At 38.6% G+C, this 23,321-nt stretch overlaps 1 protein-coding gene across 1 annotated transcript in view; it reads right to left on the reverse strand.

Annotated features, from left to right (window-relative positions):
• The window catches only part of LOC121415366 (activating signal cointegrator 1-like), a 43,562-nt gene extending 26,050 nt beyond the window's left edge, over window positions 1–17,512 (reverse strand). The window contains exons 1-6 of the mRNA XM_041608549.1: window positions 17,417–17,512; window positions 14,052–14,196; window positions 11,895–12,059; window positions 10,834–11,097; window positions 9,774–9,964; window positions 7,039–7,366 (exon numbers count right to left, since the gene is read on the reverse strand). Coding sequence (XP_041464483.1) covers window positions 7,039–7,366; window positions 9,774–9,964; window positions 10,834–11,097; window positions 11,895–12,059; window positions 14,052–14,196; window positions 17,417–17,502 — 1,179 coding nt within the window. The 5' untranslated portion in view covers window positions 17,503–17,512. The remainder of the gene's footprint in view (window positions 1–7,038; window positions 7,367–9,773; window positions 9,965–10,833; window positions 11,098–11,894; window positions 12,060–14,051; window positions 14,197–17,416) is intronic.
• Between the last annotated feature and the right edge of the window lie 5,809 nt (window positions 17,513–23,321).

A 23,321-nucleotide genomic window follows, 5' to 3' on the forward strand; every position in this document is an offset into this window, starting at 1 on the left:
TGACGTCACTCACTCACTATTTCTTTTGTTTTTTTATTGTTTGAATTATACAATATTTCATTTTTTACGAATTTGATGATTAGGACCTCATTACATGAAGCACAAAATGTTAAAATAATGGAATTCTGCGTGTTCAGGGAGGAATGAATTCAATGAAACTTTATTTCACATGACAATGACAAGAAAATAAAAATATTTCATATAATAAAATACAAAAGAAATAGTGAGTGAGTGATGTCATCAACTCTCTCATTTGGATGTAACTGGCTCGTTCATATAACTATCTCGTTCATATAACTATTTTGTTGAAAATAAGCGAAACTTTAAAATGCCATAACTTTCTTATTTTACATCCGATTTTGATGAAATTTTCAGTGTTATGCTTGTTGAATTTTTCTATTTTTATTCAAATCAAGTTTTTGTTGGGGTGTACTTGTCCTTTAAACAAATTTTGTAACTGCTGCATACTATTACACTAGTTCAAGTACAGCTAACCTGATCAGGCTCCCACATGTTTACAGAATTCCCATTTACTACAACTGGGTGGAGAATGGTAAATAAAAAATGGGTTCCAAGAGAAACTTATCAAACTATACATGGGCACTGCAGAATTCCACTCGATCAAAATGAACAATATTTCTACTAGGCCCGTTTCGGGTACACGTGTACACGCACGGTCAAGTCAGTGCACGTGTACTAAATTCCATCACCGTGTACACGGTAGCATCTGCATAAAGCTTGCGTGGAACTGTAAAATCAGTGAACAAGCTCACAGCCTCACATTAATTCTTACATGTAGTTCTAAGACACTGCACGTTTTAATCACTAATATGTCGATATATTTCAATTAACCTTCCAAAATCGCTGATTTAATCCACATTTATTCTGGAGACTCAAGTTTTTGTACCACACGAAATGGGTATGCTCCGGTCAGTGCAGGGCCCTAGTTAGCGCCGACGTTCGTTGGATGCGCATTTTGCATACTGTACCATACATACATGCACAGATCGCTGCAGAATTGAGTGTAACTGAAGTTATCGATTGATTTTCATTATTTTATTGCCAATTTGAGGAGCGTGTGTTTGTAGGCTTGTACATGTAGCACATGTGTATGAGCGTATAACACCTAACGAGACTCGAAAGCGTTCTTCAATCACTTTTAGAGCCAATTTGAGAATCACCAATTGCGACAGCGATCATTGCTCCAGTTACGTGTTATACGCTCATAAACATATGCTACAAGCCTACAAACACACGCTCCTCAAATTGGCAATAAAATAATGAAACTCAATCGATAACTTCAGTTACACTTAATTCTGCCACGATCTGTGCATGCATGTATGGTACAGTATGCAAAATGCGCATCCAACGAACGTCGGTGCTAACTAGGGCCCTGCACTGATTTACTTTTGCATTCTTTATTAATTTAATGCGCTGCTAAGCTGAGTAAACTTTTTAATTGCACCAATTTTTGTGGATTGATACTTCTAACTTTTCAGGTAAGCTTTAAAACCGTGACTTAGGCTACATGTAGGAAACACTGAAAACATACTGTAACTCACTCTCACTCAGTGTTTACAATGTGTACACGACCGAAAAACACGCCGTGTACACGTGCATCAAAAATGGACTTTCAAACCGGGCCTAATTTCTACACAAGCTAGCTTCAATAATCTTTACTAATTTGGATTCTGCTTTATTAATTGAAACTGGCCTGTGAAAAAACATTGTTCATTTTGACTGAGAGGAATATATATATGATCGCGTCACCTTCCCGCACAAAGGGCGTAAGCGCGCACTTCGCATCGCCTTCCTGCAGGAAGGCCAGTAGCGTCGCCTTCACGCACAAAGGTCATTAGCGCATGCTAACAGTCTTTCTGCGGAAAGGCGATGCTAACTGTCTTTCTGCGGGAAGGCGATGCTAATAGCCTTTGTGCAGGAAGGCGATGATCAGTTTCTTTTGTACATGTAACCAAGTTGACATATACACCTGACCGTAGGAGTGTGTTTCTTATTTCAATGTTTATGAGAGTGGTGTTGGCTCAGTCGGTAACGCGTCTGCCCGTTGAACTAAAGATTGTGGGTTTGAGTCCACCCCGGGCGGATGACTGAAGCCAGTGCGTTGTGTGTAAACGTCTCTCCCATGTTTCATAGATGCACGCTATGGTACAATGGAAAACACTCCGTCCCTCGGATAGGACGTTAAATGGAGGCCCCATGTAGAGGAGAGTCACCACCTTTGCACGTTAAGAACCCACTGCACTATTCGTATAAGAGTAGGGGGAAACCCCGGTGTAGTTGTCCACCTGCATTCCCCCAATCAGTTATATCGGGAGGAGAGACCTGCGGGACATACAGTCGTCCTCAAAATTATTCATACCCTTGTTGATATTTGTGATTTTTCATGTTTGTGATGAAATGAATGCATTTTATCAAGTTTCTCTATGATTTATGTGTGACCTACTAGTGAAAGAATAACAACAGTGCACAATTCAAGAAATTTCTCTTTTCAGGGGTATTTTATTCATACATATTCAAACAATGTCATGTTCAAAATTATTCATACCCTAGGTTTTCTGAGTCCAATGCCTTTCATTAATAGTCAATAGCATAGCCTTTGTTCTTTACGACTGCTTCTAGACGATTCCTGTAAGTGTCCACAAGCTTCCTGCACGTCTCCTGCGGGATGTTGGCCCATTCTTCCTTGGCGTAGGCCTCAAGCTGGGTCAGGTTGGTCGGGTTCCTAGCCATCACTCTGACTTTCAGGTCTCGCCACAAGTTCTCGATCGGATTCAGGTCAGGACTCTGACTTGGCCATTCTAGGATGTTGACATCATGGTCCTTGAACCATTTCTTCACCAGCTTGGCGGTATGCTTTGGGTCATTGTCTTGTTGGTACTTCCAGTTGGGGCCAAGCAGGAGTTTTTTGGCAGATTCCTTCAAGTTCTCATCAAGGATCTGGATGGAATCCTCCTTTTTCATGATTCCTTTGACTCTAACGAGGTTCCCTGTGCCACTGGAAGAGAAACATCCCCATAGCATTATGTGCCCACCAACATGCTTGATGGTTGGCACAGTGTTCTTTGGATTGTATGCTTCCCCTTTCTTCCTCCAGGACGTATTCAACATCCATATGGCCAAATAACTCCAACTTCGTCTCATCAGACCACAGGATGGTTGACCAAAAGCTTGGATTTTGCTTGAGATGACCTCTAGCAAAGGCCAGTCGAGCCTTCAGGTGTTTCTTCCTGAGCAATGGTGTCTTCCGAGGCCTGCGTCCATGGAGACCTCCTTTGTGCAAGACTCGCTCGAAGGTGGACCGGGACACCTTCGTCCCTGACCGGTCGAGCGTTTCAAGTAGGGCCTTGGTTGTGGTCCGTTGGTTGTTGTTGACCTCTCTGCAGATTTTCCTGGCAAGTTTAGGGGACACCTTGCACTTCCTGCCACGCCCACTAAGGTTCTTCACAGTGTTGTACCTCTTGTGCTTCTTGATTACGCTCTGGACTGTTGCCACAGGGACGTCATACTGCTTTGAAATGGCCTAGTAACCTTTTCCCTCAATGTGGGCATTCACAAGACGTTGCCGTAGGTCCTCACTGAGCTCCTTCTTGGCCATGATTATCAGAGACTGAGAATAACCAGAATGCTTTCCTCATTTATAACCTTTTAGAAAGATGCTATTTTCCATCATTGTTTAATGGCTTGTTTAACAAAGAGGGTATTTAATTCATTTGAACATCTTGAAATAACTATAGAACAAAGAATAGCACATTCCCAGACAGTGAAAATAATGCGCATTGTCATAAAAGGACATTTTTGTTGAGGTATTGGCAAGGGTATGAATAATTCTGAACAAGTGCAAAAAATAACTTTTGACCCTATCTATTATTATGCTAATGAAGACTTGCCAGCTCATATGTCAAATCATGCATAGCAACAAGCAGACAAAAGATACAAAGAAAGTTACATCACAATAGCTGTTACTAGTAAAGAATCTACCAAATAATGTTTTTCCACAAGGGGTATGAATAATTTTGAGGACAACTGTACATGTAGTGATTCAGTTCGCTTTTCGCCTCAGAGGCACAGGTGACACCAAACAAATAATAATAGTATTTCAAAAGGTGAATCGTACCAGAACAAAGTGGTATTCTACAAGAGAGAATCATAGTATACAGATGAAAGTCTTGAATAAAATCAGTACAAAATAGATCATTTGATAGAAAAAAAAGACTAATGATTCCTGTCACTACTTCAAATTGGCTATTTTGGCAGAGACACGAAAGCTGTAAACTGTTTATGACAAAATAATACACAAATATCTTGAAACATCAATTGTGACTCTTCACACATTGTGAGGGATAGAGCAGTCTATACTTCAATGACAATCCTTTCAAGGATTTAATTCAGCAAGAAGACACCTTTGAAAAATAAGAATGGTATAAATATGAGATATTAGATCTTTGAATTTCAAATTTTAAGAATAACAGATTATATAATTAGAGTTAACAGAGTTTGTATATTGTAAAATTATCTGCTTTGTGAGTGCACTGTATCAAAGCTGTGCAGGTTAAAATATTTGCAAAACTTTATTCCCTCAAAAAAAGAAGTGTCCATGGTTTGCGAAATTGTTCTGTTCACATATGAATGTAAATCACCATCATCATCATGGGGCTTATAAAGGTATAAGTGTTGTCCTTTAGTTACTGATCTGTATGCAACACACAGATTGGTCATTTTATCACGTTTTGTGCACTTCTGAAGGGAATTCTGTGAGCTAGTTTAATGATCCATAGGGAGAATCCACACCAAAATCAGGAAGAGATGAGCGTGCGATGTTGATATTTATTTCTTATAGACGGAAATGGCGTGCTGATAACTGCTTATCAATACTGAAATGAATCTAGCATAATCTATTGAAATACCTGTACAACAAAAGTCTACATTGAGCATCAATTCAACTGCAATGAAATCTAAATATCTATTAAAGGTCTTGAAAGGTTATGTCAAGTGCAGAATCTTGCCACTCAAGTACAGAGTTCCATGACATGGAAAGGACTTTGGATTAACTCTATCTAGCCTAGGGGGATAGGTGGGGGGGGGGTGAGGGGGCTGCTTTAGCCCCCCTTTAACATTTTTCATGCTAAAATTTTTCGCCACAGTGTTTCATGACTTTGTTCCTTCAACGCCTGGTACGCGGTTACAATGTTATGCATCATTTTGTAAGGGCATGTCAGACAAAAAAATGCTAAAACATGTGATTTCATGAACAAATCCAAAACAAATTATGTATGCAGCCAAAATTCATAAATGTATCATTATACTTTACTGATTAAAAGCAATCGATTTCATGTCATTTGCAACTGATATAGTGCTGCTGACAATTTCAATCTATAGCAATAAAAATCATAAAGTAAAAACTAAAGGGACAAGTAGATACAATACACCGGGTGAACCCCCTAATCTATGATGGATGGTAAATTGATTTCACATGCATACTTGTGGCCCATCTATACAAGGGACCAACACTTGCATCCTTTCCAATGGACGGAGTGTCATCTTTAATATCCAAAACAGGTGCTCTAAAGGCGACTGCACACCTTACGATTGGTGTGACCCGAATTCAGAATAAAATGTTGTAGAATTTGATGCTAATATTGAGACTTGGAATATCTTACTGTGTAATGTTCAAAATCATTGTACGAATACCTATGTTCAAATCTATGACTATGCTATCATCCTTCTTAGAATAAAAGAGAATTTAATATCTAGTTGTAATGACGTCATAGCAGTCGTAAGATTGGATACGATTTGAAACTAATTTGGCCTTTACTCCAAAATGAAAGTTTGCAATCTTTAAAAATTGTTGTATTAGTATTTTTTCAATCAATTCTAACCTCAAATAAAATTATATGTTCCATTCACATTTTCAGAAAATGAGCAAAGTACGATTTGTTCCAAAATCGGATCGCAAACAGTCGTAAGGTGTGCGGTGGCCTTAACCAACTGAGCTATCCCACCTGCCATTTGTATTTTTGTGACTAATGCAAATGCAGGTGAAATCCCCAACAGTACAATCTTTAGTAAATCAAGAGGCCTTCATAGGAGGGAATTATAATTTGTTTAACAAATTTTCGGCATTACTCCTATTTGTTTAAGATCAGCATGCTCGATCTGTAATGAAAATCATAAGATCAGTATGCACGATCTGTAAATGAAAATCATAAGATCATAAGTCAGAAAAAATTGGAACCAGCGGGACAGTAATAGTAATGAGTCAGAATGAAGAGGATCGAGGGTATTTGAATTCCAGTTCATCGTGGCTTAGCCGTGAGCCAGAATGGCCTGGTGGTTGAGTCGCTGCCCGGGGGGCGGTGGATGGCGGGTTCGGGTCCCACTGGTTCCAATTTTTTCTGACTTATGATCTTATGATTTTCATTTACAGATCGAGCATGCTGATCTTAAACAAATAGGAGTAAGATGTTGTTTGAAGGTTTGCATGGTGGCATGTACAATTGCTGATGTGGTTTACGGTACACCATGTGGAGTGTTATAGAAGCAGTGGATAGAAGAAGAGGAGGAAGTGGATAGGCGAGAAAGTGGAGATTTGAGAATAGAGTATTCTTTCTTGAGAATAGTCCTGAAAAGGACTGTAAACCTGAAGACGGACAGTCAACCTGTCCGAAACGTCGAGTCTCTCTACTACTCATCATCTCTACTCGCCGACGCAAGCCAGCATCTCCTCATCAGCTCTACTACTCAAGCTGTTCTCACTCAACATTCCTTCTGGTTTACAGTCCTTTTCAGGACTATTCTCAAGAAAGAATACTCTATTCTCAAATCTCCACTTTCTCGCCTATCCACTTCCTCCTCTTCTTCTATCCACTGCTTCTATAACACTCCACATGGTGTACCGTAAACCACATCAGCAAAATAGGAGTAATGCCGAAAATTTGTTAAACAAAGTACAATCTTTGGCTTGTAAATAAAAAAATTGCCCCGTCCCCCCAAAAAATGTTGTGAGTACAGCACTCCTACCTTGGGAGCCTCTCTTGTAATGCTGGGGTTCAATATTGTGGCATCATGCCCTCCCCTGGACACTTCCTCGCCTCTCGGTTTATTTCCAAAGATGACCCTCTGAACAACCTCATCCTGGCTGTTGTACATCTCCTCCACCTCCTCCTCAACAACCTTCCTCCCCGCAAAGTCCAGGGTGAACTTCTTGTTAAGTCTGGAACCATGTCTCTTCTCCCGAAGGTCCTCTTCCCTTTTCTTCAGTTCAGTTCGCTCTTTGGTGCTCAGCCATTGGTTAGTGTCGCTAGAGAAGTAGTCTGATTGGTCATCATGAACCTTGGTTCTCCTTACACTGTAAAATATAGTAACATACAAGCAATTGATATACTCTTTTTATTTAAAAGTCATTTATTTTGAATGAAATATTTTGATAAAGCCTGAAAAGATGTCTCAAAACACAATTTTCTCCCTCTGTTTTCTCTTGCAAATTGTGTAAAATTTTATATTTTGAGCCCAAATAATATCTATATCATTGTAAAGCTCATTCTCTGTACTTTTCTCTTAATGTCGTGCATGATATGTGGCACCTTGAAAATGGGTCACAATCCAGCTACTCCCATCAAGATACATGTACAAAATAAAATTTCTGAGTAGCATGATATCCAGAGTTCTGATTGGCTGGACAACTTTTCAAAACAACATTCCTGGGTGTAAATTGAAAAAATCACCACAAGGCGAGTGTGACCTTGGACAGGCCTCATGGTGAAAACCATTTGAATTGGGGCGGATGTGTGGTCTCCATGGCCAATCCTGTTTTTTTCAGATGGTGATGTTAAAGATCAGACCCAGGAGTAAATAATCATACTGAATAGATACACATACATGTGTAAGAGTAAACCATCTTAACACACAGGTTCCAGCAGTTTTGTTTTACACCCACCGATGACATTCTCAGCCCCATGTAGTAGGGACAGTGATTTTTGTTGACTGGTAAATTTGGGAGATGTCCGAGTCCCGTATGGCACACATTATTTTCACCCATAATCAAACATTTTTGTTGGTAATAAGTTTCTCACTTAACTGCTGACTATAACATTATAATTGGAACAAGAAAAAAAATGTACTCAAGCATTTAGCTAAGAGACTAGAAATTATTGTCGAAATGTCCCATACGACACAAATGGAATCGTCCTTGCATGTTTTGCATTAGGGTTATGCCTACATGTAGGCCAGATTGCCTTCTAGGCAAATTCCTTAAACTGCGAGCGAAAAGGGCATTAAGATCATGCACCTGTTCCCTTAGAAACATTTGTTCATTTGCTGTTCAATGTAATTTCATTATCATTAATATTAGTTGTTAATTTTAAACTGCTTGAACATATTTTTGGTAAAGCAGTACCTGTTATGTATGTGTGTATGTATACTATTATAGACAAAATTTTCCTTTAATTTTGAAAAAGAATTACAGATACTAAATAGATTCATTATTGCGGATTGAAATAATCGCTAGAGGGTATTCATTTGTCTCGCAATCTGCTATGGTCAACAAGGAAATTTGTGATCACTCTCGCAAAAAGTGTTCACTGGCTTTTTAGGAAATTCGTGATCACTCTCGCAAAAAGTGTTCACTAGCTTACAAGTTCACGAGCTTTCGAGTGCCGCTGCAACTCTGTATCAAGTGACGAAAATTATCTGATAACGTACTCTATTTATACTAATCTCCAACGGTCCTGGAGATTAGTACGAATAGAGTGCATTATCAGATAATTTTCGTCACTTGATAAAGAGTTGCAGCGGCACTCGAAAGCTCGTGAACTTGTAAGCTAGTGAACACTCTTTGCGAGAGTGATCACAAATTTCCTTGTTGACCATCGTAGATTGCGAGACAAATGAATACCCTCTAGCGAGAATTACAGATGTTCATAAATTAAAAATATCATTCTATGAAACAGATCATTGTCCCTATATGGTTATAGGCATGAGGTTAAAAGCTCCTAATGTCTCCTGCTCATCCAAAAATTCTTTCTAATACCAAAGCCAATATTTGTTAGTCCGATCTCATACATAACATCTGTAGATCTCACACAGTATCACAAATACATGCCCCCATGGTCTTTGAAGTTGGGATCTTTGAATTCTTCTCCTGAACATAGACACTGCTGTGCAGGTTATATTATGACAATACAGTATTAAAGTGCTATGTGCGATGATTTACATTGGGAATTTAAAACAATACAGATGCCAATCACACAGAGTGTGGAAGAGATTAATGACCAACAGACATTACATGTATGTAATGTCACTGAAAGCTGCCTCATGGTAAAGCCACTATCTCACTTTCCCTTGTTGCCTGAGGCTAAGCCGAGCTTATCCAAAGCTTCCCAGCAAATCAAGTCTGCTTTCCCAAAGATATATCTACTACAGGTCTTTCTAGTGCTTTTCACTAAGCGTGTGGCCAGCAAAAAATATCCACTCCTCATAAAGAAAGCTGACGCCCATATTGCTTAAAAAGTTTTATGTACAACATTTCTTGTATCACTGTTATTATTTATCTGTCATGGATCCCCCTGCTTTTCAAGCCTCTGGCTTTCCTATGGTGTTTGATCCTCACATTTTACAATGTACATATCTACTCATGTGATTCTTTACCTAATAAATAAATTGAATAATAGTAATAATAGGGAAGGGGAGGCGAGTGTGCCTGTTCTAATAATGCCGCTGAGGTGACGGTAAAGGACAACACTCTATCCTGTACAAACCTTGTTTTATCAAACTCAATAAGCTTGTCTTTGTGTGCTATGGCTCGGTCGATACTGCTTGGATTTTTGCCCGATGGTTTCTGAGATGGTGCGTCACCATTGACAAGGGTGTCTCCCATCAGCTTCTTCCGTAACTTTTCACTCTTCTTGGAATTTCTGGCTAGGATCTCTTGCTCCTCTTTATTGCACACCTGCAAATGGACGACATCAAGATGCAAAGATGCAAGGATAACAAAATAACAAAAAAAATATATACAAGAGAGAAGAACAAAAAAGGACGAGAAGAGGAGAATAAACAAGGTCAAAAGACATAGAAATTTTACAAAACATGATATTATATGAGGTGCAAAGATAAATATGGAATCAAAAATAAAATAAGATAAAAAAGAGAAATGAGAAAAATCAACAAATAGAAAGCCAGGAATGATTTTTGTTTTATAGTGATCCATTGCCTATAAAGCTCTCCACTAATACATGAATATATCCGATTCCCTACAATACATTACAGATATAGTGCATTCATCAACCTAAATGCTACCATTTACTATAAGACTAGTCTCCTGGAATAATATTGGAACATATCCCACTTTGCAGTAATTATTAACAAATATAATAATTTTTTCTATTTTATTTGAAGATGGAAATACTTAGGGCAATACTTTCATTAGTCATTATTTTGCTTCACGGTACAATGTTACTGACTGATTTATTTATTGCTCCTAATAGCAGCAAATAGCAGGAACACCACTTGTAATCAATGAAAATCTGAAAATTATCTAGAATTAGTTTTTTTTGCAGGGGGAAAACGTGGTTTTTAGTACCTCAAAATAAGTTCATAAAGTCTATTATTCCTAGTATTAAGAAGATTTGGAAAAGCAATGATTTTCAACCTCATTATTCAGCTTAAAACTAAGAACAGTCCTTGGCATATTTCTCATTTATATATGAAATTATGGAACCTTTTTTTTTACTTTAACATGAAATACTATAACATTTATCTGCATAGGTTGCATACAGGTTGTCTAGTATGCGATGGAGTAAGTACATCAACCTAGCTTACCAAAGCACCACAGAACAAACATGGGCCTGACCCCTCCTGACTGCATACCACTCTCCCACACTCTAGACAGTTTGAGACCAAGGCATGCTTGTGAGCCTGGCACTCGCAAGGATGTCGTCCGGGAAGGTGAATGGCAGTTCGGGCTTCACCTTCCTGGCTGTAGAGTGCAACAAATTTGGTCTTCCGTCGGGCTCCTTGTTGAAGGGCTAGAGCATGATCATCCACCTCATGGGTGAGGCCATTGCCGGTCGGTTGTTGTTGGAGCTGGAAGAAGAAAAGAACGTGTCGAATGATTGGATGATCCATAATTTTCAGAGCAAGTAATCATGAAGTCCGGAATCTTTGCATCTTTACTGTATGTAGAGTTTGTAACTATTCACCGAGAAGCAGAAGATGGAAGATGTGGCTGTGACTTCCAAGGCTTTGAGTTTTGGCTTTAACCAAGGATAATTGTAAATGTGGGTGTTAAAAAAAAAAACAAATAGCTTTACACAACAAATTTTATATTGTGACATGACATCTCATTAGGAAAAGTCTCTTTAAAAAAAGTGAAACATCTTCTGGGCCCCATTGCCAAACTTCTGATTTGATGAAAATACAGTTTGCATTTAATTTTTGGGTTTGCAGTTGATTGTAAGTATTTCTGCAATCAGCAAATGGGTGTACACATATTGGGAAATGGATTGACTGGACAGGAGCAATGAACAGCACCACAGACATTTTGAAGTTTTACAAGATTATTCTTTCTACAAGTAGATATCATTATAATGAAATACTCAAAAATAAACATCTTCATCAATGATGAGCCTGAACTCCAGAGTATAATTCATCCCCATTGAAAACATTAGCACATGTACATGTAGGTTTTCTGACAAGCAAAACTGCTAAAGTCAAAGACTTTCCTGCTTATTATTGAAAACGTGATGCACTATGGTCAAGTACGAGAATTAAATTAGATCATCCAAGGAATGTCATTGGACATAAACATGCTCCTCACAGTGCACCTATGTGATGGTGTAATACAAGTGTAAGGAAGTGAAGAGCATAGGAATTGGTGCTACCTGATTTGGCTGGATTTGTGATGGCAATTGTGGTGATGTATTAGATTTCAGATTTGACGGTGAGACTGTCTCCAGACTTGTTCTTTTCTCCTTGCTTTTCGATTTGCCTTTGTGCTTTGAGGTGTCCTTTTTCAATTCTTCTTGAGTTGAAGATTTTCTATAAACCTATAGCAATGATCAAAATGAACAAATGCAGGTAATTATTCTGAAATACATGAAAGAACTTGTGAATTCTTCAATCGATATTTACACAATAATACTTCATTACAAACTAATAATACACACTTTTGTTGGTCAAATGACATCACCAGTATTTTTTATACCACACCTCTTGTGCTGGGAGTTTGCCAAAGTTGATCATATGCGGCAAAGAATCATGGATAATTATTTATCGCCTGCAAGAATGACTCTGATTTCATAATGGTATAACACACTACCTTGGGAACAGGAAACTCCTCACTGCCAATCAGAGTTTACTGTCACTGGCAAGCGACGGATAAATGGGCTGAAAGTGCTGAAATACTACATCATTAGTGAAATGAAAATTAACAAAACTGGCTGAAATTCTACTTAAATGTTACCATCTGTTCACAGTATGCATCATATGGATTTGAAAGATTCAAGATGGTCATAAGATTCTGACAAAACCTACACCAGTCTTGGGGGGCATTTATAAAGTCTGATGTAGGAATTGTTCCTTCATCTTTTTTTCATTTTGCTCGAATCAGAAACACCTTTATGAAAGTGAAAAAAATACACCCTGACAAGCATCAAACAATTGAGAAAGATCTCTACAGCAGGTCAATCTTGTTTTCTTGCTTCACTTTCTCCCTTAAAGGGATAGATCAGAAGTAGAAATGCCAAATAAATCTTGCTGACAATACTTTTATTTTACTCTGCATGCTTAAAAAGATAGGTGTATAATTGTGTGACATTCCTTTTATGAATTCTTCAGGCAAATGTTAATGTTTTTGTACAAGAGAAAAATAATGTAAGAGTCAATCACAGCTGACAGACTTGGATGCCCCACGGGCTACACACCTACAAGCTTGGTTTGTGAAATATAGCGCTTCCATAATGTATTCACACAAATGAAATTACTTGTGATACTAGACATTAATAGTCAGCCCAAATGCCCATTTCAGAAAACTAATTTAGCTCTACAAAAGCCCACATGCCTGCATAAAGTTCAAATAATAGTGAACATGATATTTGTAGCGCCATGGACCAGTACACTGTAGAAGCACCCATGCCACCACAAGTAGTGCATCTAACTTTGTCTGAAGGAGAGCAGCAATAGACATTCTACTTTGATCAATGAACAGGCTTAGTCCTACAACAGCGTCCGACACTGGCACTGGTCCGACGTTCCCAGACCGGTAAAAATTGCTGTTGGGTCAGAAACTATTCAGAAAAAGACAGATTTACTGGTCCGACATGACCAGTAAGATTATATCTAACTGATAAAAAATCTATGTTCACCTATTTTTTAATTATGGCTCTGTCATCTCAAAAAATGCCTCTCATGAATTATGTTGTGTGTGTCCTTTTTTTTTGGGGGGGGAGGGGGTAAAAATAAGCAATAAAAGACAGCAAAATAAACTCAAAGTCTCTTTCATATTTCTCTTTATTTGGGGACCTGGGGGCCGTTTCATAAAGCTGTTCGTAAGATAAGAGCGACTTTACGAACAACTGGTGAACCTTTCTTACGCGCTTAACCATCGCCAATGTATATACCATTTACCACAAGAAAGGATCATCAGTCGTTCTTAAAGTCGCTTTTAACTTACGAACAGCTTTATGAAACACCTACCAGTAAATTTTAGGTACGGTCCGGTAAAAAATGGAAAAACTCGGTATGTACTGGTCAGACATGATCAGGTCGGACCAGTAGAAAAAAGGGTTAGTGTGGAGCCCTACGGCTACAACATCGTTGAAAATACAGCAGAGATGGTCTAACACAGACTCTGAAAGAAATTGACATCAAAGCCAAAATACAGCTGTCCTCAGTGCATGGTGTGGCCTGAAACCCTGGTAATTCATTAATTAGAAAATTTAAAGTAGTGTCTCTCCCACTACCAGTCTGAACCCCTTCATTATCGTCAGGCAAAATTATGCATCAGCCTTTTAAGCTTTGCCTTATGTTTAAATACTCACAGTGAAGTTCTTTGGAAGAGCTGGCCCACTGCTTCTTCTTTTCATTAATTCTTCTATGAATGTTGTGCTTCTTTCATCAGAGTTATCTAGAAGTTGGCTTAGATATTCTTCAAGCTCCTGATCATCCTGAATATCAAGGAGATAACTGTGAAGACAGATGAGAAAAAAAAAATATGGAAAGTTGATAAAACATAACTAAAACTTGGGACCAACCACCCATTAACCAACAATAACTTGCCAGGGAAGGTTCTCTGTAAATAGCAAAATAGTAATTTGGCCCACAAAAAATAATAATTAAAGTAAGCTTCCAATTCTTCATACTACATGTACTCTATCATCAAAGCTTCAAGTTGTAAAGTTGAATAGAGAACAAGATACCAGACATTCTTTGACACAACTTTTTGCACACTGCTTGGAAATGTCAATAAATTGCACAATGTACACATCTCATGATTGAGTGAACCCAAAACTTCAAACATTATTTTCTCCTTATTTTGTGAAGCCCTTGCCTAATTTCTTCTGCATTCAATCAAGTACTTGTGTAGGTCATTGTTGATCAATTTTGGTAAGTTTCATACCATCTGAAAGCTTAAAGATGTGCTTTTGAAAACTCAATAAAAATCTGAATATTCATTTTGGGTGACTTACATGTATTGTTGGTTTGGGGTGGCTCACCGTGGCTGGTCATAATTTGTGAATTAATAGTAAATACCATGTTTGTATCAGAAGGTACATGTAAAAGGGGGTCATTTTTTAAAAGCCATCTTTTGTGCTTTTTATGATCCCCACTATACTAATATGTATTGAACAGTGTATTCATTTGTATATATTGTTGCTTTTTAAAGTGGAAATAAATTGAATTGAAATTGAACTGAATTGAAAAGACAATGAGGTGGAGTTGGAATAGAAAGAGGAAAATGATGATTGCGGTTTCCATACCTGAAATGCACACATCTGCACTTCAAAATGTGACTGCCAATTCTGATTTGGTATATCCTCATAGATCTCAATTGGCTAAGTCTTTAATAGAGGTTTTGATAGAAAGAGGAGGTTTCAACCATGCCCTACTGTAAAAGTGGAAATTTTTAGCGGTGTTGAAATTTTCGCTGCAAGATCGACGAGCGCGAATTTAAAACAGGCAAATTTATGAGCATCTATTTTAATGCAAGTTTTGAACCGCGTTCAATTGCTTGTATCGTTATGGCAAAGAGTTTGCATAATTTGACCTATAGAGGGAGGCATTTACATGTAAGCAAGCAAGCAAGCTTGAGCTCCAAAATCATAGCATATGCATCACGAGAATTTGTTCCAAAGCAATGCAATTATTTTTTTAACAGTTGCAGATCGGTATTTAAAATATGATTTTGGTTAAAATATTAATGCTTTTGCTGTTTGATTGGTGAGTGTTTACATGTAGATCTGTTTAGTTTTTAAGAAGACGTAGGGTCGATTGCCTATGTTTGTTGATTGATCCCATGCACTTTGCACAATCCCCCGGTCCTTATCCGGTGCTCGGCCATCCATACCAGGCCAGCAGCTAGCAGCGCCTCTATTTGCCTTCCCCAATGTCCGCGCCGCAACGAATGTTGCGCTAAATGTCACAAAAGCTCATGATTGGATCAAAACAATGCTGAGTTATGCCGCTTTAGAGCTAGAATTATGATCAGAAAATTCAATTTCGTTGCTGAAATGTTAATTAAAACCATTCACAGATGGGCAAGAAGGAAGTGACTTTGTAATTATGGAGTGTGCAACGTGAATTCTAGAACCCTTGAATATGTCTTGAAGCTGTCAAGCGTGAAAAATTAATCCCGCGAAAATAACAGTACTTGGTGATCTGAGGTGTGGTCTATTTTGTGAGTTTGAAATTGAAAACAAGAGGATTGCTTCACATGGATATAAGATTGACTTAAAGTTGCACTTTAATTTCCAGTTCAATTGCATGTGGAATAAGACAAATCACTGCATTGGTTGAAGCATGGTGGGAAACTTGCCCTACTGTGTATTCATCAGTGATTGTACAAAATTACCGTAAGTAACGGTGTATTAACCGCACCTTTTTCTCGGCGTAGAAGCAAAAGTCGGGGGTGCGGTTTATACACGGTGACGGGTCTGAGCCAGCCCGCCGTAACCCCTCCCATACATGAACGATGTCTGCCAGTTCACAACACATCGAGTGGCCGGGCGTAGCCGCCCAGGCAATGTCGTTTAGAAGGGTATGAGCCGCGGGTAATGGGAAGCGATTATTACGATCTTAATTAAATGTTGTCCATAACAAACGCACCCACCTTCATGACACTAATTTTGACTTTATTCTCGATTCAAAGTAGTGAAGTTCCCTGGCTAATTTAAAAGAGACGCCAAGCATACTCGGTAATATTTTGTCACCGCTGAGCGAGAGTTGAGTGAGCTTAGAGATTGCGTTGTAATATGGTTATAGTGCGACTTAAGCTGGCGCTATAGCTATTCAAAGTCCCTTTTCGCGCCAGCTTGTTTTTTTTCCTTCCTGTTTGCTTTTTATAAGATACCATGTAAACCATGCACGAGAGAGACGGCACGAAGCCGTAAAAAACAACTGGAAAAAATGTCAATTTCTTTGTTTCTTGAACCTTCCTGTAATACCGTATCCAAAATTCATGCTAAGACATCAAATTTCTGAAAGTGATTGTGAGGTTGTGATGCAAGAAATGTGAATGTTTCTTCCTCCTACGCTGGGAAAGACACAGATCATAATTTGATAAGATGTACTGGCATGACTGGTACTGTTTCGTAGTTTGTAATGTAATGGCTGTGTGTGTGTGTACACTGTGACTGTGAGGTGAGCGAGTGTGTAAGTTGCCAATATTGTCGGGACCGTTCTTTCTTTCTAACATTTGTAGATGAATTGATCAAGAACAGCAGATTTCCGCATAACGGTAATCTCTTTGGATACTTTGAAATCTTAAAAACTTAGATTTTGTTTCTTCGTACCTCAAATATGCATGTAAATGTGAGAAGATTTTTTTTTTTTTTAGTCCAAAGTTGGGGGTGCGGTTAATACACGGGTGCGGTTAATACACCGTTACTTACGGTATGTGCATGTCTGTTATTGAGCATATTAGCAGTCATAGTCATATTTCCCCTACGGCGGCCGTACGGGCATACGGCAAGTCGAATAGTCTTTTTATTCATTTCTATTCAAACCACCTATAGTGTATACATGTATGCAGCTGGTACAAAAAATATTAAGACGGCAGTTTTCAACTCACCGAACGGCAACCATAGTGGAAATGTGACTGTGCACAGTACATGTATTTGTAATATTCAACTGTTTGTGAAACAGTCCCCACACTTGAAAAATGCTGAACTTTTGTGAAAATACATACCTCATCCACTCAGGAGTCACATCTGATGCAAGTAGGCGATTAAGCTCTTCAGTACACCATGTCACCAGAGATGGGGAAACAGCCATTCTGCCTTGACAGTATACCTGCATAGTAATGACGAAGAAAAAGTCTTGAAGGATCACATATAAGTTACCTCAAATGGAAGTCCTGTACATGTAATTGCCATTATAGACTAGAGCCATTCTGAAAAAAAGAGGCCTACAACTTCTAGAGAAAAGTTGTGAAACGGACTATTTCACACGATTCAAATGAGCTGAATCCACTCAGACCAGTTCCCAAGCTGATTTCTCACCACCTAATTTGAATAAACCCAATGGCTGCCAAATTGACCATTCAGAATCTTATTTCTACAATATCCTTTAATAAAATTCAATTTCAGACATGGATACTGCAAAGACCTGCATACACACATGTACCATTTGGGAAAATTGGTTAATTCTGTTTGCAGTTACATGGAAAATTATGTAGGCCTAAATTTATGCATATTTTGCAACATTACATGTATGCTAATAAATGTGATAATTTCAATTCAAACGTTTATAATTTTTGGTACAAATAACATTTGCATCATACATGTATATGAATGATTGTATGGTGCTCAGCTCAGATATCAGAGTCAATGTTTATGTATTTCTTTGTTCTTTGAATTTATCTAGGCTACATGTATTTCTTTGTATTTTCATCCATTTTTTTTTGCACATGTCTTGTTTTGGGATCTGTCAAATTATTGTTTATCAAACTTAAAGACAGAAAAGCAATTAGCTTCAATAATTTAATCATTCAATCACGCTTTTTACAACAACTTTTAATTCGTATATATCCAGGGCAAACGCACATGCACCCACACCCATACTTGCATACATAGTAAAATGCTTGCAAGGTGAGCCTTCCCATTTGAAAGCACACTGGTGGTGATCCAACAAATTTCATGAACCTGTTTGTATTTAACTCTTAACATGCCACGCACACTACTAAGCCAATGCCACAGTGCTAATCCGATGCTAATCCCCTGTGCCAGCCACAAAACCCCCCTGTGCCACATTGATTTTGGGATCGCGAGTCGTATTCACTCCTTCCAATAGTCATGATTACAATTGCTTGTAACTCTCTAACGATTAGTTTATCCACAAAATATTGTGTAGTAAAGTTGTAGGAAATTCCATACCCCTTATAATGATGTCCTCATTATGTGGATTGTTTATTATCTTTACCGCTAAAATATGAGTTGTATCAAGTAGTTCCATTTTGCGGAGTGTTTTGTATGGATCAAAAACCTAGGTCTCTTCTCTCTCAGAGGCGGAGCCATATCTTGTAAAAAATGTAGAAATACTCGAAAAAGTCGAATGTAAACCGCGTGAGTAAGTTTATCTGTCAGAAAGCAGAGTTCACACTGCACACAATACTGCTAATTACGGCGTGCATGCGATGCGCAATACAATGCAAAACGGCGTAACAATGATTGTTATTCCGAATGTGCGCAGTCATGCACGAAGCAGGCGAGGGTAGGAAACAATGCAAGCACAAAGCAATCAATAGTAGGCGTGCGAGCACGAGTGTGGCATGTTATAGTAGGATACGTAGCGTGCACGAAGCACTCAATGAGTTAAAGCTAAGGTGTTTATTGATTGCTTCAATTATAAAATAAAAGTTCTAGGCTAACCTCTAGAATCAACATTCCCTCGTTGAGCGCCGCTCCCTGGGTTACCATCTTACATAACCAAATTGATTGCTCATGACAATTGGCGCATTGGCAGAAGTAGGCCGATGCAATTATTGCAACCTTTATTTGACACACTTCTGTAAAGTTCTAGCCTCTAGGCTTACCTTTAAAATCCAATGTCAGGAACTGAAGTGTGACTGTGATGCCTCACTCTAACACTAACGTTACACTACACTACGTCTAACTTAGGCCTACAGTGTGATCTATCCGTTCATTGGATTGTAATTTGTAGGGCCAAACGTTACTCCAAATCCAAGTTCTATTCCTAAACTAAACATGTAAACCAAAAAAGTTTCAGTCTCTATGATGAGTCTATGTTTGGTTGTTCCGCTGAACTGCGTTGGCTCTACTCACCAATAGTTGACTTAGGCTAGATCAATAGTATAGGCCTGCCCCAAAATAGGAGTAAAAATAAATGTCAGAAATTGTCTAATAAATCCCCAGAAGAAACGACCGTTATTCCTGCCTAATTAAACCAGTCACTAATTCAAAAAAAAAATGCATGTAGCAAAAATTCCAAGTTGTAAAGTAATGTAACAATTTTCCACAGATATGACAATATATCATGAAATATATAGGTTTATGCTATGACACAGCCACAGGGCCAGGCCCGGCCAGGCCAGGGTCTATTTTTGTTTTACTGCGCGGTGGCGTCGGATAACAAGCGGCACTTGCAAGGGAACGTACGGGTAACCACCGGTGTAGCGTACAGTGAATTTTCGAACAGCTGGGCCGAAGACATGTCAAGAACTATCATCTAGACTTGCAAAAACAAGTTAAACATGTATACAAGAAGAGAGCCGTTTCATGAAAAACTTACCGTTCTTTTCGGTAGATAATGCGTTGTATTCTAAAGTTAAGCCAAGTGTTTTCCGCATATTATTCAAAAAGAACAATTCCAGGCATCAGCAAATTACACGAGAAGTGGATTTGGGGAAGTCCACGTTCGTCAACATTGCACCATCATTATTTGCTGCCCTCTCTTGACTACTCGCGTTATTACCGGTATTTTATTCATATCAATGAATTTATTTATTCATTCATTCATTCATTTAAACAAGCACACAGTTGCCAATCCAGCATTTTATTTCCATTCATTTAAAGGTAGGACACAAGGGCGTTCTTGATTAAATACCGTGGTCACGGACTGGGACCGATGCCCATGATCAAGGCACACTAGCGTACCTACGGGGGGGGGGGCAGTGGGGGCAGTCCCCCCCCTGACGAGTCACAACCAATGCAAATGACATATTCCTGCCCCCCTGACGAACTTGAAAACCTATTTTGCCCCCCCCCCCTGACGAGCTAGAATACCTATTTTGCCCCCCCCCCCCCTGACGAGCTTGAAGACCTTTTTTTTTGGTACGATTGAAGACCTTTTTCATTGAAGCCCCCTTTTTTTATTGAAGACCTTTTTTTTTTTTCTTGTCAAATTTTTCGGCCGGTTTCGCCCCCCGTTGGAAAATCCTAGGTACGCCACTGTCAAGGCATTTAAATCGACTCAGCTTGCCGGTGCCGTGGCTGGGATACAAGGCCACTTTCGTCCGACAAATGGTCCGATCTGACAACTTTTTTGATTGGCTGAGAGGCAGTGTTACTATAGTTACTGTCAGATAAAACGGATAAAACCTCCGACAAGTCATTTCATGAAACACTTCCCAGAGAGTCTAGTCTGGCGTTGAGACCACTCGGCCACTGCTAATTTCACAATACTCATTCAATGCCATGATCAGTGGCGTAACTACGGGGGGCATGGGGGGCACGTGCCCCCCCCCCCCAAATCGGCTGGCAAAGAAAAAAAAAACGGGGAAAAGGAGAAAAAGAGGGGAAAAGGAAGAGAAACGTAGTGGGGGAAAGAAGAAATTGTTGTTTATCATAGTGTTATATTATATTATGTTGTATAACATAAGAAGCATTTTTTCACAACTTTATGAAACATTATTTGCTTAATTGTGTCTTCATTGTTCCTGGTGCTCGCCTGGACTTTATAACGAGATATGTAGACCTGCTGTACTAAAGCCTCCCGTTTTCAAATCAATATACAACAAAATAATATATTTCCTCGCAATTAGAGTTATTATTGTTTTAAGTAGTGATATGTTCTTCTTTTTCATGACTACTGAAAGTTATTGCCCTATTTTAAGGTCTTGATATAAAAAACTTCCCGTCCGTGCTAATGTTCGCATTATTGGTGAGATTTCTGCTCTTCATGAACTCCTAAAATCAGTCCTTAAAATGTCAATTTTTCTGATCTGAATATCGAAAAATTTTAGCTCGCATCATTTGGTTAGTGAAATACGTGGGGTCTTAGTGAATTCCTACAAACAAGCCTTGGAATGCCCCTCTTCATGTCTGAATTTCCTGGATTTTCAGCTCGCGCTTCGCGCTCGCAGTATTTCATTAGTGAGATGCGTTTAATAATCATGATTACAATGACTTAAAAAAGTGCTCCATGTGTTTAGATGTAATTCTAACAAAAACAGCAAGCGCTTGGCACTCGCATTAGATGACTATGGTGAGATATGTATACTCTGACTTAATGGATTCGTAACTATAGTCCTTAAAATATCCATGTTTGTGGTTAATTATATACAAAAATTTCAGCTCGCGCTTCGCGCTCGCATCATTTGGTTAGTCAAATACGTAGGGTCTTAGAGAATTCCTACAAACAACCCTTAGAATGCTCCTCTTCAGGTCTATATTTCCTAAATTTTCAGCTCGGGCTTTTGCGCTTGCAGTATTTGATTGGTAAGATGCGTATGATAATCATGATTACATGACTACAAAATGTGCTTCATGACTGTGTTTAGATGTAATTCTAACAAAATTAGCAAAGGATGGCAATAGCATAAGATGACTATGGTGAGATATCTATACTCTTAATGGATTCTAAAATATAATCCTTAAAATTTCCTTGTTTAGGGTCAGTATATACAAAAAATTTAGCTCGCGCTTCGCGCTCGCATTGTTTGTTTAGCGAGACAGTTAAGTATCATGATTACAAAACAATTCGCTTATAATGTCAATTTTTAGCCCTCAATATCAAAAATTTTCAGCTCGCGCTTCGCGCTCGCATTATTTAATTAGGTCAGTATACCTGACAACTGAGCGCGCTTCGCGCGCTCCCTAAGTGACCCGAAATTTTTGCTGGTGCCCCCCCAATGCCGTGACCCACGGTACGCCACTGGCCATGATCACATATTCTCATAATTTAAAATCAAAAGCAATTAGCCTTTAAGGATCTATTTTTTTCCTTTATACTAAATACACTTCTTAAAGAAAACAAATAGAAGATAAAAAAAAATATTGGTCTGCATTTTTTATTTTCACCACGGCATATACTGTACGGGTACGTTCTTTCGTTCTTTATCAAAATGCTATGCATGGATTTAGAAGATCACGATAGTTAATCGTTTACAGAAGAGTAATGAGGAAAACATTTCGAAGGGGCCAGGACTAATGACGGCGTGTGGGGCGAATTTTTCGAAAAAGCTGCGAGTGAGTGAAGCGAACGAGCAAACATTCTTACTTTTTTCAAACAAAATCTAAGTTTGTGTAAGATTTTGACATAATCTTGAAAAAATATTACATTTGTTTCTTTTACCCCATCATTTTTATTATTTCTTTTCACTTTTTTTGGTCATGATCTTTGATTTGGGTCCCCAGGCCCCCTCTGTACGCCAGCAAATGTGTGTACATAACATGCGGCCTCCCATTGGGTATAAGGAAACATTGACCTGGGGAGCGTACGTAGTCCATTAGGCAGTCCCCCCAAGACGGATACAAGACTTCTGTCACCCCCTTAATTCCCCATAAAACAAATATATCCCTATGAACAACCATATGAAGCTGCAGACTTCTTTATTGGAAACATTTTTTAAACGTATTATTATCGCCTTCAAATGTAATCTAAACTAATGACAGCCGTCGATGTACGTAAAGATTTATAAACATGGAAACAAGTTCTTGGATGATTCAAGTAATTAGCGTAATAAGCCAAAGATTTTGAGGGTGTTAGACATAGTGCATATATTTCTAAAAGTGCAACATTTCTAAATTAAAGCTGCGAGCGAGCGCGCAATATTGTTTGACCTTTGTAGGCCTGATACAAAAATCTGATTATGTAACCGAAATCTTGACATAATGTTCAGAACAAACTTAAAG

The sequence above is a fragment of the Lytechinus variegatus genome, chromosome 5 (assembly GCF_018143015.1).
Source record: "Lytechinus variegatus isolate NC3 chromosome 5, Lvar_3.0, whole genome shotgun sequence".
Taxonomy (NCBI): domain Eukaryota; kingdom Metazoa; phylum Echinodermata; class Echinoidea; order Temnopleuroida; family Toxopneustidae; genus Lytechinus; species Lytechinus variegatus.